General features: G+C 36.1%; 2 protein-coding genes across 4 annotated transcripts in view; both read left to right on the top strand.

The window, feature by feature from the left end:
• The window catches only part of LOC106526755 (V-type proton ATPase subunit d 1), an 8,744-nt gene extending 3,649 nt beyond the window's left edge, over nt 1-5,095 (top strand). The window contains exons 3-8 of the mRNA XM_014021434.1: nt 1,079-1,257; nt 1,388-1,467; nt 1,648-1,725; nt 1,930-2,106; nt 2,714-2,791; nt 3,986-5,095. Coding sequence (XP_013876888.1) covers nt 1,079-1,257; nt 1,388-1,467; nt 1,648-1,725; nt 1,930-2,106; nt 2,714-2,791; nt 3,986-4,147 — 754 coding nt within the window. The 3' untranslated portion in view covers nt 4,148-5,095. The remainder of the gene's footprint in view (nt 1-1,078; nt 1,258-1,387; nt 1,468-1,647; nt 1,726-1,929; nt 2,107-2,713; nt 2,792-3,985) is intronic.
• Nucleotides 5,096-5,804: 709 nt separating this feature from the next.
• Nucleotides 5,805-10,964, top strand: foxr1 (forkhead box R1). Of its 3 annotated transcripts, none has more exons than XM_014021404.1 (7): nt 5,805-5,941; nt 6,124-6,207; nt 7,775-7,992; nt 8,275-8,346; nt 8,615-8,742; nt 10,327-10,559; nt 10,783-10,964. In XM_014021404.1, exons 1-7 carry the CDS (start codon nt 5,809-5,811, stop codon nt 10,797-10,799), a joined length of 885 nt encoding a protein of 294 aa, XP_013876858.1. In that variant the 5' UTR covers nt 5,805-5,808; the 3' UTR covers nt 10,800-10,964. The 3 variants fall into 3 exon arrangements, with proteins under 3 accessions (XP_013876858.1, XP_013876857.1, XP_013876859.1); XM_014021403.1 differs by having other exon boundaries at nt 6,109-6,207; XM_014021405.1 differs by lacking the exon at nt 10,783-10,964 and having other exon boundaries at nt 6,109-6,207; nt 10,349-10,553.
• Nucleotides 10,965-13,158: the final 2,194 nt, after the last annotated feature.

Here is a 13,158-nt window from a genome sequence, read left to right as displayed (position 1 = left end):
AATGTAAACATGTTTTAGGTTCTTAAGGCCCTGTCACACTAGACAACTTATGCCAACTTATGAAACATTTTTTATGCCTAAATTGCTAATAAAATTCATATATTTGATCAATTTGTTCAATTTACACTATGTGCATGCCGTAAAGAAGCTTCCTGTTGATGTTTGTCAATTCCATCTTCAATGTGGACGTCTTTAAAGTGTTCATAAGTTATCTAGTGTGACAGGGCCTTTAAATCCTAAGAGTCAACCTTCAAGTGCAATAAAACTGAAAAATCTAAAATAACAAAGGAAGTTTTTAATAAACAATAGAGCTACAAGGCCTGTATGAACAGATGTGTTGACGTTGAAGAAAGTATGATGAATTTGTGGGGCTAAGATCAAGAAGAACCTTAAAAAAAAAGAAATAAATTTTAATTGATTTAAAAATGTACTTTTTGATATGACCATATATTTTGTTTTTTCTTTAACGTTAAACAAGCAGATAATTGCTTAAAAAAACAAGGTTATTGTGATTAAAATATTTTTGAAATAAAACGAATATTTAAAAACTGAACACAAGAAGCAGAGATAAATGCCATTAAAAATAATTTATTATATGCATATTTATTACAATTACTTAAATATCATTAAATGCATCAGTAGGAATGATTTGAAGAAGTTATTCCTTGACATTTTATTGCAGTGTTTGTAAAACAGTTTCTTTAGTAAACATTTTATTTTTACTAATTTTCAACCAGGTTTACATTTTTACAGTTGTATATTTGGTCAAACATTAACATTAATACAATATCAAGTAAGATGTTTTGTGGCTTCTCCTGGGCTGTACAAAAATGTACAATTTTAGTCAAATAATTTCACATTGTTAGTATATTTTTAATCACAACAGTGTCCATTTAAACAAATATGCAATGTGTGCTCCAAAATACTAAAATCTAGGACTAAAAATCAGTGGTTACAGATATTTTAACAAAAAAAAAAAAAAACATTTTCTCTCAGAATGATCATACCATAGTTGTAAAAAGATATCAACTGGTGATTCTGCTTTGTCTCAACACTTCTCCTGTTGTGGTTTGTTCAGGTACAGTTATATGATCGATAACGTCATCCTGCTGATCACGGGCACGCTGCACCAGAGAGCCATCTCTGAACTCGTGCCAAAGTGTCACCCGCTGGGCAGCTTCGAGCAGATGGAGGCGGTCAACATCGCCCAGACCCCTGCTGAGCTGTATAACGCCATCCTGGTGGATACTCCACTGGGTACGTGCTGCCACGTTAACTGATCAGAGAAACCTGAGCTGTGATGTTTCTTGTTGAACACCAGGTGGAGACAAAGATATTTTACAGCCAGTGTGGTTTTTAACATGTTTTTTTTCCCTTCAATATCCAGCTGCATTCTTCCAAGACTGTATATCTGAGCAGGACTTGGATGAGATGAACATTGAAATTATTCGCAACACCCTATATAAGGTAAAACATTATTATTATCAGCTTTTTTTCAAAAATCTTTTAAAACAATACTTTTAACTGTTTAAAACTAAATAAAAAATCACATTAAACTGTAATTTAGTTGAAACTGTAAGTGTTCAGTACAAACAAACATTTAGATAAATTATAATAACTCGATGTCTGTTTGTTCCTTCTTATCAGGCTTATTTGGAGGCTTTCTACAAGTTTTGCTCCAACCTGGGAGGAACAACTGCTGACACCATGTGCCCTATTTTGGAGGTGAGTCTTTACTATGTTTTCAGAAAAGTAACAAACTTTAACACTGAGTCAGCCTCAGAAAATGTAAGTTTGCACCATAAAACAGTAAAAACTTTATTAAACATATTGAAGCTGAAGGGACCCTGTCTCCTTGTTTGGTGTGTGCTCGCCGGGCTTTCTGACCCACCTTGTGTTGCTACATCAACGTTCCTGTTCCTGTTGTAGTTTGAGGCTGACAGAAGAGCCTTCATCATCACCATCAACTCGTTTGGCACAGAGCTGTCCAAAGAGGACCGAGCCAAGCTCTTCCCCCACTGCGGCAAGCTTTACCCAGAAGGCCTTGCACAGCTGGCTCGTGCTGATGACTACGAGCAGGTCAAGGCTGTTGCAGATTATTATCCTGTAAGTCCAAAACACACTTTACTTCACCATTAAGTCATTATTGTGCAATAAAAGCACAAGGTTTACATGTCAAATGCTTTCATTTGACATCTTTTAGCTCTACAGAAAAGCTTCTAGTTTTAGATTTTTTTCAAACAAAACCTTGTGATGAAATAGTTACAGCATAAATTAAGCCATTAAAATTATAACTCTGTGTTTGGGGCCCCCTATGGGTGAAAAGTGATAGAACCCTAAACATTCATAAGCTAAAACCAAATGACAGTTATTAGATTGATTATTTTTTACTGAACAATGTTGGTGCATGTTGTATCATGTGATTTTGAAAATGTAACATAGGATATTTATTTCAACATACAGTTGATCAACCTGTGAAAAATTAATGTAAAAAAGAATCAAAATATTGTCAAATTTAAGTGTGTTTTTTTGTCATTTATGAATAAAATAGAATCTGGACTTTCATCTCTGTTGCCACCAGCAGATATAACTTATAAAAGTCTATTCCACTTTACACGCCACGTCTTTATCCGTTTAACTTTTCATTAATTCTTCTCGGTTTATTAGTAGTGATGAGTTAATGTCTTTGATTATTTGTTCTTTTTTTCTTCAGGAATACAAACTGCTGTTTGAAGGTGCCGGCAGCAACCCAGGAGATAAAACTCTGGAGGACCGTTTCTTTGAGCACGAGGTGACTCTTTGTTTAACACATTTTTCTTCTTTGTACAGGTTTATTGTGCAGTAAGTCTCAGGTCAGGTTTCCACAGAGACTTTAAACTTATCTGTGCACAACCATTTGGTTTAAGTTTAATTCCCTGTTTGCTGCATTGATCTGCAGGGTGAATGATTATTGGTATGCAGGTTCATATGGTGGATGTATATTGTCCAAAATAGGTTAAAATCAGAGTTTTTCATTTCTAATTTTGCTGAATTGTTTCATCATTTGGGTATTTCTGTAGAGTTTTACAAAATAAAAATCTAGCTGCCAATTAATATTGACATTTAACAGTTACTGAAATAATTGAATATTAAGTGTTTGCTGGTACTTTGCACATTTAAAATGTCATCTGGGTGTTGCTTATTCTGGCTGTTATTGGGTCATTGAATTTATATCAAATGTTTTATCTCAAGCTTTAACATAAAACAAGCTGATGTAGAGAGAGTAAGTGAGTTGATCCACTTATAGAAGCTGCTTACAAAACAAAAACACCTCCAATGTCTTTTGGTCTGCAAGCCTTCACGAGTTTCAAAAACATTTTTAACATCAAATAGCAAAACGACAGCATTTGGAGTCTTTTTGACAACATCAATTCAGTTGGACCCCCACTGGATCCAGAGAGGTTGGAAGTATACTTTCCCCAGCAATGTAAAGTATCAAACGGGTTAAGACTTCAGTTACCAAATACCGAGTAAGTGACAACTTTTCACAAAATGTTTTGAAGTTAGGCCTTCATCCTGTAGGATTTATGACAAGAACAAGATTGCGTGTAGTGTTGAAGTCACCCCACAGCTGTTACACCTCTGAGTCTAAGCAGGTAATAACACAGCTGAATCAGTCAGTGCATAAAGGATAAGACAACATTAAGGCAGAGGTGTGGTGATGACAGATGATCTGTTTGAGCAGCCAGCCATAAGATTTATAATGAAAGATGTCCAAAACATACTTTATTTAAAGTCCTTCACGTCTCTGCTGGATCCACAGTGCTGACTTTATTTAGAAAAGTCCACAATGATGCAGGACGTCACCGGTCTGTCCTTCCTTCCCTGCCTTGTCAAACCAAGAGGAAAAGGAAAATGAAGAAAGCTAACTTTACTCATGTTGCCCTGCATCGCTTTACTAAAACTTCCTCTCTCTCTCTCTTGCCGTCGTTCTTCACACCTGTAGGTTAAGCTGAACAAGTTGGCCTTCCTCAACCAGTTCCACTTCAGTGTCTTCTACGCCTACGTCAAGCTGAAGGAGCAGGAGTGCAGGAACATCGTCTGGATCGCAGAGTGCATCGCTCAGCGGCACCGTGCCAAAATCGACAACTACATTCCAATCTTTTAACCTTCCTTTTCCTCATACCGTTCCATTCTTCCTCTTCCCACCATCATTTCATTCCGTCTTTGGTTTTTTGTCTCAGTGTGATGGTAAAGATGCACTTTGAAACAAAATCTCTTCCATTATTCACCTGCTGGTGTAAATTGGTTTAGTGTAACAGTGTTTATAGGATTATGATTTGTAGTTGTAAAATACATTTGTTCTGATTAAAGTTTTTAAATACAAAAGAATCACATGAACTCAGGCCCTTTAACAAACATGGTTTGTCACTAATTTGACTTTCAAAGGTCTGTATGTAAACGTGCTGAAGCTCAGTGTGTTTCTTACAGGTCGTGCTGCCCTCTTTACACGTCAGCTGACAAAATAAACTCAAGTTATTTGCAATTTGGTAAATGCACAATATAGTTGACAGGTAGCTAATTGGAGAAGGTTTTTGTTTTATTTCCTTTAAGCAGCAGTCTTTTCATGATTATATTCTCACCCCAGTTTAACACTGTTAATCTGTCCAAAGATACAAATTTTAAAAAGTCAGATCTGTCCACCTCAAACATTCCTCTGCTCTGTGTAAATCCTTCAGGCTGTTAAAACTCATGTAGTTTTGTCACAGTGCTCGTTTTTGTCTGCATGTCTGGTAAATAATATTATTCCCTGACTAAACTATGAAGTGATGTGTGAGTCTGATTTACTGTGGAGATTATTGTTAAACAATAAAAATAAAACTGAGCAGGAGATCCGTGCTGCTTTTGTTCCTCTCAATGAACGAAATGGAACAAAGCAAAATCTCATGATATAAAAATATGTGATGTTTAAACTATATAAAGATACATAGATATATATTTAAAAATGACAATATGATTTTTTGTGTTCTCATGCTGTACAAATCTTGATTTATGACTGTTTCTGTTGTGAACTGTAAATGTAACATTAAACTGCTTTGTTGCAGGTCAGAAGAAACTGAATGGCTTTGAATTATTTCCTCAAAATATGTTTTGACACTCATGTCAGGGAAAATAATTAACATCTGCTGCGTTCAGCATTCATTGTCAATGAATGTTAACTTCGCAGAAAATGTCTAAATGAAGATGTAGATGAAAACACTGCATTAAAAAAGGTTGCAAAAATTTCTTTCAAATTAAATTCTGGTCTTGATTCTCAATCATCAAATGACAGTATAATAAAAATGCACTTGTTCTATGGTAGATTCATTAATCTCAGAGGAAGAATATTCCAAACCAGGTTCCTTTAATCTCCTCTAAAGACTAGAATATGCTCATTTAGTCACAGCTCTGAAGCAGGTCATGTGACATGCCTGATTTTGTTATTTTAAGAAGTGATGCTCAAAACTTTCACCTTAGATTTTTTTTCTTCAAAAGCAAAAAATGTAGAATTTTGAAAAGCACGTTTTGTTTTTGTCAATGAAAAAACATATGTAGATTCTTGCCATAAAAAGTATATCAGTCTATGTTCGCATGTGTTTGTTAAAACTATATTGAAATTGAAAACCTAATTAATTCAAATGACCAACTTTAGGTCAAACTACTTCTATTCATCCACAGGCTGTACTCTGTTAGACCAGATTGAGTCCAATCAGGCTGATCTGGTCCAGCTGCTGAATCAACTCTTTAATCAGAAAGTTTCTGTCAGCCTGAAGGGAAACAAACAAACAAATGCATCAAATCATGACCTTATGGCTTAAAACCACAGCTGGACTCCTGGACCTGCACGGTTCTGTGGGTCTGTTGGACTGGGACATGGATAAAGAGCTGAAACTGGCAACAACCACTGACCAGTTTTATCATGGTGAAGATTCAATTCAAAAATTTGTTGGAAATTAAGGCTTCACAGTCGTCCACCCTCAGTGATGAAAAGTATTACAGAAATATGGGTTTAAATGTTCTGGAACAGTCCGATCAGATTTTAGGCCTACCTGTGTATAATCTAAAACAGATTAACGTGGATTATTGTAGTTTGTTCTGTGACAGATGAGAAACTGAGCGATCAGTACGTGACTCAAAGACCTGCGAGGATCTCAACAGGAGAAGATGAAATCTATGATAAAGCATCAGGTGAGTTTAAACAGCAGTTTTAAGTTTGTTACTGATGACAAATGAGAAAATAGTTTACATATTTAAAGACTTATTTAGTGGATTCTTAATGTATCACATCTAATTTGAGAAACATCAGTTTTAATTTGGACCCATCTCTCCAGGCAGAACTGGATTTTGTTTAATAATGCTCTAACACTTTGCATGTTGAGAGGCTTTTGATCCCATCCAGGACTCGTTTCTCTGACTCCGACCAGCTTCTTTACCACATCTTTTGCTTTGTTACAAGTTGTAGTTGTTTTCAAGCTTACAGTGAATGCATTTGTTGTTGTGTGAAAATGTGACAGGATGGGGCCATATAGGAACTGTATTAGAACTGTAATACAGTCAGAACACTGTTCTGTAACACAGTGGCATATAAATTTTCCAACTTTAAACAGTCCTATTTTATTTGACCTATCACAGCGATAGTTCTGTCTTTGTAAGTAATACCTTTTATTGAAACATCTATCAGATAATTTTTTTTAAGAATCCTCACTGTTTGATTTTATCATGTCAAACAATTAAGGGAGGGAAATGTCTTTACAGTGAATACAGTATAAACTGGTTTCAGCTGTATATGATGAGCAGAGCTATTTTTAATAGCTGGTTGTTCAAATTGCCTGATCTCTAGAATAGGAGCAATCACTTGTGTGTTTTGGTGAAATTATTTACGGTACAGTGTGCTGAATAAAGAAATGCAACAAAAATGAGGGCTGTAAGTGTAAACTTGGCACAAAGTAAGAAAAAATTTATAGATTTCTTTGTAACGATACTTCTTGGCAATAAATCTAATACCATCGGAAAGCCTGATAATTTCCACTTTAAATTGTGCCACATTTGTAAGGAACATGCATTTGTGGCACCATTTAAAGTGGAAATTATCAGGCTTTCCGATGGTATAAGATTTATTGCTAAGAAGTATCGTTACAAAGAAATCTATAAATGGTGCCACATTTGTAAGGAACATGCATTTGTGGGATGAGCAGTGTGGGTTGCACACGTTCATTTTTTTCTCCCAAATCTTCTGTCAAACAGCTTGTTTTACTGTCACTGTTGACTCTTGTTTTGAGTTTGATCCCTCCAGTTGTCCACTACAGGATTTATTGCCAGGAAGCATTGCAACAAAGAAATAATCTACCAAACACACAATTTCCTTTTTGCTTTGTGCTGAGTATTTCAAAAACTARTTTTCCTGATGGAAAGGTAATTGTTTCTGTATGAATGTTGCACAGTTTTTTTAATTCGTTTATTCACAATTTTACACAGATACAAAAGTGTAGGATCAATGAATAATAATACCAACTGCAGCAAAATTAGTGACAAAAATGCAGAAAAAGGTTTAAGAAACTATTTAAATTTATTTAATCCTCAAATTAAGAAGAAAAATAAACTTGGCTTAATGAATTGCCCCATCTCTCCTCTGGTAAACAACTTCCTGTTTATTGCTGCTCCTGATTGAAATGAGGGATTACATTTTAAAATAATCATTTTGATGTTATTTTCAACGTAAACTGAAAGTTTTACTTTTCATGGATTTGTCTTTCAGATACTTTTGTCAAACCAAGCCTGTGGCTGATGGTCAATCCTAACATCGTCTGTCCGCTCCAGTACAAACAGAACGTTGAGCTCCGGCCTGAACCTGTTCAGGAAGTCCAAACCCCTCAGCTGGAGCCTGCAGAGATGCATCCACTTACAGCATGTCCTCACATGCTGCCCTCTCAGGAGAACCTGCTGCACTGTGTTCCTTCCTCAGCTGGTTACAATGTAATAATTTCTCCACTATCATTCCTTTTTGAATTATTATTTTTTTCCGTTTACAATCTGTTAGCATGCACCACTTTCAGTCAGCAGTTGAAGTTAGGTGTTCCATTTTGTAATGCACTTTTTAAAAAAGTACTCCAAATTTACTGAAAATGTGTCAAGCACACTGTATTCTTGAGGACCTGTTTATGTAAATGTAAAATTGCCAAACAATCTTTAAAATAAACCCAGCATTCAGTGCAGTGATTTGTACAAAATGACAGTAATCTCCCCATCCTGAACCAGCCGGGGAAGAATCCAGACGTCTCCAGTCGACCAGTGAGGAACAGACGCAGGAGCAGGATGATAAAAGCCATGGTGAGAACAGCTTTGTCAGGATTTGAATGGAAATAGAAACTGAACTGATTCTGCATTTTATACAAACTGTTAAATTCTGAGCAAACTAATGTAAGGCTGAACTGTTCGAAACCAATTAATGAAAAAAAATGTTTTGAGAATATTGACAATTTTTCCTGAAGCTCACGCTTTAGTGAAACGTAATGTAGAATATTTTAACAGGTGTCTGGAATGATTTGAATGACATTTGTTGTAGCAGACTTTATTTTTTTCTTCTTACTTCTGACAGGACTACAAGACCTTGGAGCCAGGCTGCTGGCCTCGACCTCCAGTCAATTATTTCATCCTCATCGCTTTGGCACTGAAGAGCAGCCAGACTGGGAGCCTAAAAGTCCAGCAGATTTACAACTTTACCAGGTCAGTTGGTCGAATTCGCATTTATTATGACCCCCACACCAGAAGCGAGGGTCATATTGTTTTCATATTGCATTTTTTTTTTCCCCCTCCCAGCTAATTTTGGTCAACCGTAGCACAGAAACGGCTGCACCCATGTTTTTAGGATAGACCCTGAGGAGGGGGCTCCTTCTGAAAAGGGGTGTCTGGACATAGAAAAGTTCTTGTAACTCAAATTATTCAACAAAGAAGTTTCAGATGCTTTTGTTTAGCTCCCTTGAAGGGCAAAAATTGCCCCCCACCCCCGACACCACCACCAAAAAGGATCAAATTTTGGATTACACCAAGCAGCATAAAATTTGGTTGGAATATAGAAAGGGCCGACCTACACTGTGCTAGCAAATGGTTTTGTGATAGGCCCCATATTTTAAGTGGGGACAATATTTCAAAAGTTGCTGTCAGGAGTACATACAAAAATGCTTATCTCCAAACCTATTCACCATTTAAACTTCTGATTTTTTTTGTTGTTGTTTAGTTATGATGAAAGACTGTCCATGACGACATGTTTATTTGCAACTGCCACGTAGCAGTTGGCAAAACAATCAAAACACATGACTCAAAATTGTTCTTTCAAACCTGTACATCCATAAAAATGATCAGATCTTAAGGAAATTTGGCACCAATATTTTCCTATCTGACCTTCATGGACTAAAATTCCAGCAGCCCCATATGCATGTTCCTCAACTCCACCCAAAACAACTTGTACTCAAGAGTCTTTTTTTTATTTTTACATTTGTAAAGCACCTACAATTTCCTGGAGAGATTATTTGACTTCATGCAAGTGAACGTGGTTTTTTTCATTATCGCTTTACTCAAATAGACGAGCAAGAAAGAATCAGGTTTTTTTTTTTTTCATCAACAAAACCTTTTTTTATTTTTAATGACCATACCAAAGTCACTTCTCGTGTGTGCTTTGCATGTGTGTGGGGGTCATTTATGCTACTGCTATACAGTATCTAGTTTTACATAAATGTCATATCTTCCACCTCCCGAATTAAGAGGAAAAAGTGTTTGTTTTTAGTTGACTCAAATCAGTCAACAGCCTTTTTATTGAAGAAATTGTGATTTAAATGCTTTTTTAAAATTAACTCAGATTTTGTTTGTTTTTGTGCTCAGGAGTGTTATGATGAGTGAAGTGACAACTACGGATTTTTAACTTCCCTGTTTACTTAGTTTGTAAAGAGCTTGTGTTATGACTATTAGATTGGAGTTAGCTAGAAAACCCTGAAGTTACACTTGTACATATGGCAGGAGGTCACACACAACTCCTTTTAAAAGCTCGACAGCTGTGCAGAGAGCCAGTTCATACTGCTGACATTTTGTTGATCGTACATTGTCTGTATATGAATTTCTTGCTGCAAGTAAAATAAAGCTTAAAAACCTGATTTGCTGCTTGTTGTTCATTCCTTGTCAAGTGTCTGTAATCAGTTTATCCAGCACCCTTCTTTGGATTTTGTGCTTCGCCTCTAAATATAAATCTGTCTCTAATGAACTAATCATGGTTAGGTTTTTCTTTTTTCATATATTCCACTTTTGGTTCTTTTCTAGAGAACATTTTCCCTTCTTCCAGACGGCTCCAGATGGATGGAAGAACACCATCAGACACAATTTGTGCTTCAACAGCAGTTTTCGTAAGACCTGCAACCAGCTGTGCAGAGACGGGAAGAGGAAATCGTGTTTCTGGCACCTGACTCTGGACGGCCACCGGCGGCTGCAGGACGAGCTCCACATGCTGACAGGAGAAACCTTAAAGCTGCTGGAGAGGAGCATGTCAAGCCCAGGTTAGTGAGTGGGGTCTACCTGCAACTTCAGCTCATAGGTGACGCTGCTAAAAATACCCCTTTGTCTTTATATAAAATATATTACTATAAACAAACTGCATGACAAAAAAGCTTTTTTTAATTTGTTCTAAAATAACAAGATTTGACATTTTTAAAAACGATCATTATAAAAGGTTTATGATCCTTGCAGAGACCATTAATCATTTACTGTTTTTTGTTTCAGATTTACTTGAACAGTGAAGACTGTTTAATAAAAATTAAGCAAATGTTCTTTAAAGGTGTTTTTCTTGTATTTTACTTTTTCTGAGAAAGCAAGCTTTGGGGTTGAGTTAAAGAAAATATGTATTAAGGAACTTGCACATGATTGAACATGTTTAAAGTAAAGTCTAATTTTGACCCTAAAAATTAAACTTTGTGAATAAATGCATCAGATTTTTTTTTATTCTGGTTCTTTATCCAAAAATAACTTGCATTTTTAGTTTGATCTTTAGTGAAAAGTTTTAACAGCCTGAAGAGGTTTCCATGGAATGACGGGTTTCTATTGTTAGTGTAAAGATGCCTTAAATATTCTCACAGTAATAATTACAGTCTCATAGTCCTGTGATCATGGTTAATGTGAAAAGAAAACAAGCAACTTAATCAATAGACCGGCATTTTAAATCCTCCTGTTTATGTAATGAAGCTTTTTATGACTTTAGAGGGATTAGAAATACAGTATCATCATGAACTTATCCAACAACTTATTCATAAGATTGCTGTGAGTGAAAGAACTTTTTAGGCTAGCTTAGAAACAAAAACATGTATTGTTTGGGCCAAGAAAAGTCCCAATGAAAGCTATGATTAGATTTGTAAAATTTACATTGATGAAAAGTTTTTTTTTTTATTTTTTTTTTTACAGAAATAAACCACTACCACTTACTCGAATCCTAACAGAGCTCTTACAGTTTGCTTAACTCATCCACATATAATGCAATCACACAGTTCCTCAAGGATGTGTTCAGGCCTTTTTTTTTAAACTTTGACACATTAGATTAGATTAGACATTTATTGTCCTTGTACAGAGCACAAGGAAATTACCGTTCAGAACACCCATTCAGAAGAAGACAGGACATAACATAGAACAGGTGCCCTGGGTCATGCAGCCACAGACCCCTGCACAGAGCAAAGATCATCTTCATGAAGACATCATGAGGAGGCTCAAGCCTTAACAGAAAACTAAAAACCAGGGGCAGACCCTCAGTCGACATAACCATCCAGGAAGAATTTAGTCCAACAGCTCAAGGCTATGTACTTAGGAGAGCCAAATCTGTAATCAGTTGTTTTGGGAACAGAAGAGCCAGGCAGACAATAACAATTTTCCATCTGCTTTAATGTCCGCTGGTACATCTCAAGGTAGCGATAGCGAATTCAATCAGGCAAATGGTGTGGACAAATTCTGCCGTACATCGGCTTTCTCCAAGATCAATTTCATCTGGCCAGCAAAGTCCAGGAACCACAGCCGGCACGCGACCCTCAGCAGAACCGCTTGCAGACAGAGTCCAGCTCGCTCAAAGCAAAAGTCTTGAGTGCTGATAGTACGGCCATCCTTCATAATAGTCAGGCAGCCAGGAAATGAACTAACACTGATGCTGTTTTGCAGGAGACCACCAAGACAATATGTGGAATCCAGTTCTATATATCCAGAACAGAGCAGAACAGAGGTCCCACCTTTGACATGTCCTCCCATGGAAGAAAAAACTTTGTTCCAAAAAATTTATTAAGAGACCAGCTAACCAAATCCATAAAAATAAAATTATCCATAATTTCTGGTTTTGGATGAAAACGTAGAGAAGGCTCCAAGCAGCAAAGCTTGTTCTTTTTGTGATTTTCTTTTTCTCTCACACCTTTTCATAGTTTGAGACACACAGAGCACCAAGGAAACCCCTCATACTGCTGTACACCAGAAATTCTTAACCTGTGGGCTGTGACCGCCATCTTGAGGGGCTCAAAAGAACAACAGTTTTTAACTTTGGGCCGCAGAGGGCCAAAGGATTGGATTGATTTTGAATAAGGTGCAATACACCTTCTCACCATGAGTAGCAGTAGTGCGCCATTCAGATGTTTAACAACTTTTTTAATATGTAGAAGAAGAACCTTAGAAACCTGCCGAGAATGGAAACTCAACAGTAGAAAGCAAAAATGAAGGTAACCCATCAAAAAACACCAAAGTTTGTCACTAATATGAAGAGCAGCTTCTGTTTTTACCATGCAATATTTTAAAAGTTCAAAACATTATCAAATGCAGTTGCAGAACTATTTTAATTTGCACTTTAAATTAATTAAATTATTTATTTTTAAACATTTGAATGTATTTTTAAGAAAATTTAAACTTGTCAAAAAGCTGTTGTTACTGTTATTGTTTGTCACTAATATGAAGAGCAGCTTCTGGTTTTACCGTGCAATATTTTAAAAGTTCTAAACATTATCAAATACAGTTGCAGATAAAACTATATTTTAACTTGCACTTTACCAAATAAATTTTTGTAGTTTATTTTTAAATATTTTAATGTACTTTAAAGAAAATTTTAACTTGTCAAAAAGCTGTTGTTACTGTTATTGT

Source organism: Austrofundulus limnaeus, unplaced genomic scaffold (assembly GCF_001266775.1).
Source record: "Austrofundulus limnaeus strain Quisiro unplaced genomic scaffold, Austrofundulus_limnaeus-1.0 Scaffold292, whole genome shotgun sequence".
NCBI classification, from domain to species: Eukaryota; Metazoa; Chordata; class Actinopteri; order Cyprinodontiformes; family Rivulidae; genus Austrofundulus; species Austrofundulus limnaeus.
This window is presented reverse-complemented; position numbering and strand designations above follow the sequence as displayed.

Bases quoted from the DNA above. Each gene is read 5' to 3' on its own strand.
- foxr1 (XM_014021403.1), top strand. From the start codon at position 5,809: ATGCATCAAATCATGACCTTATGGCTTAAAACCACAGCTGGACTCCTG. The intron at 5,942-6,108 runs GTGAAGATTCAA...GGATTATTGTAG, and splicing joins CACTGACCAGTTTTATCATG to TTTGTTCTGTGACAGATGAG. The intron at 8,743-10,326 runs GTCAGTTGGTCG...GTTCTTTTCTAG, and splicing joins CAGATTTACAACTTTACCAG to AGAACATTTTCCCTTCTTCC.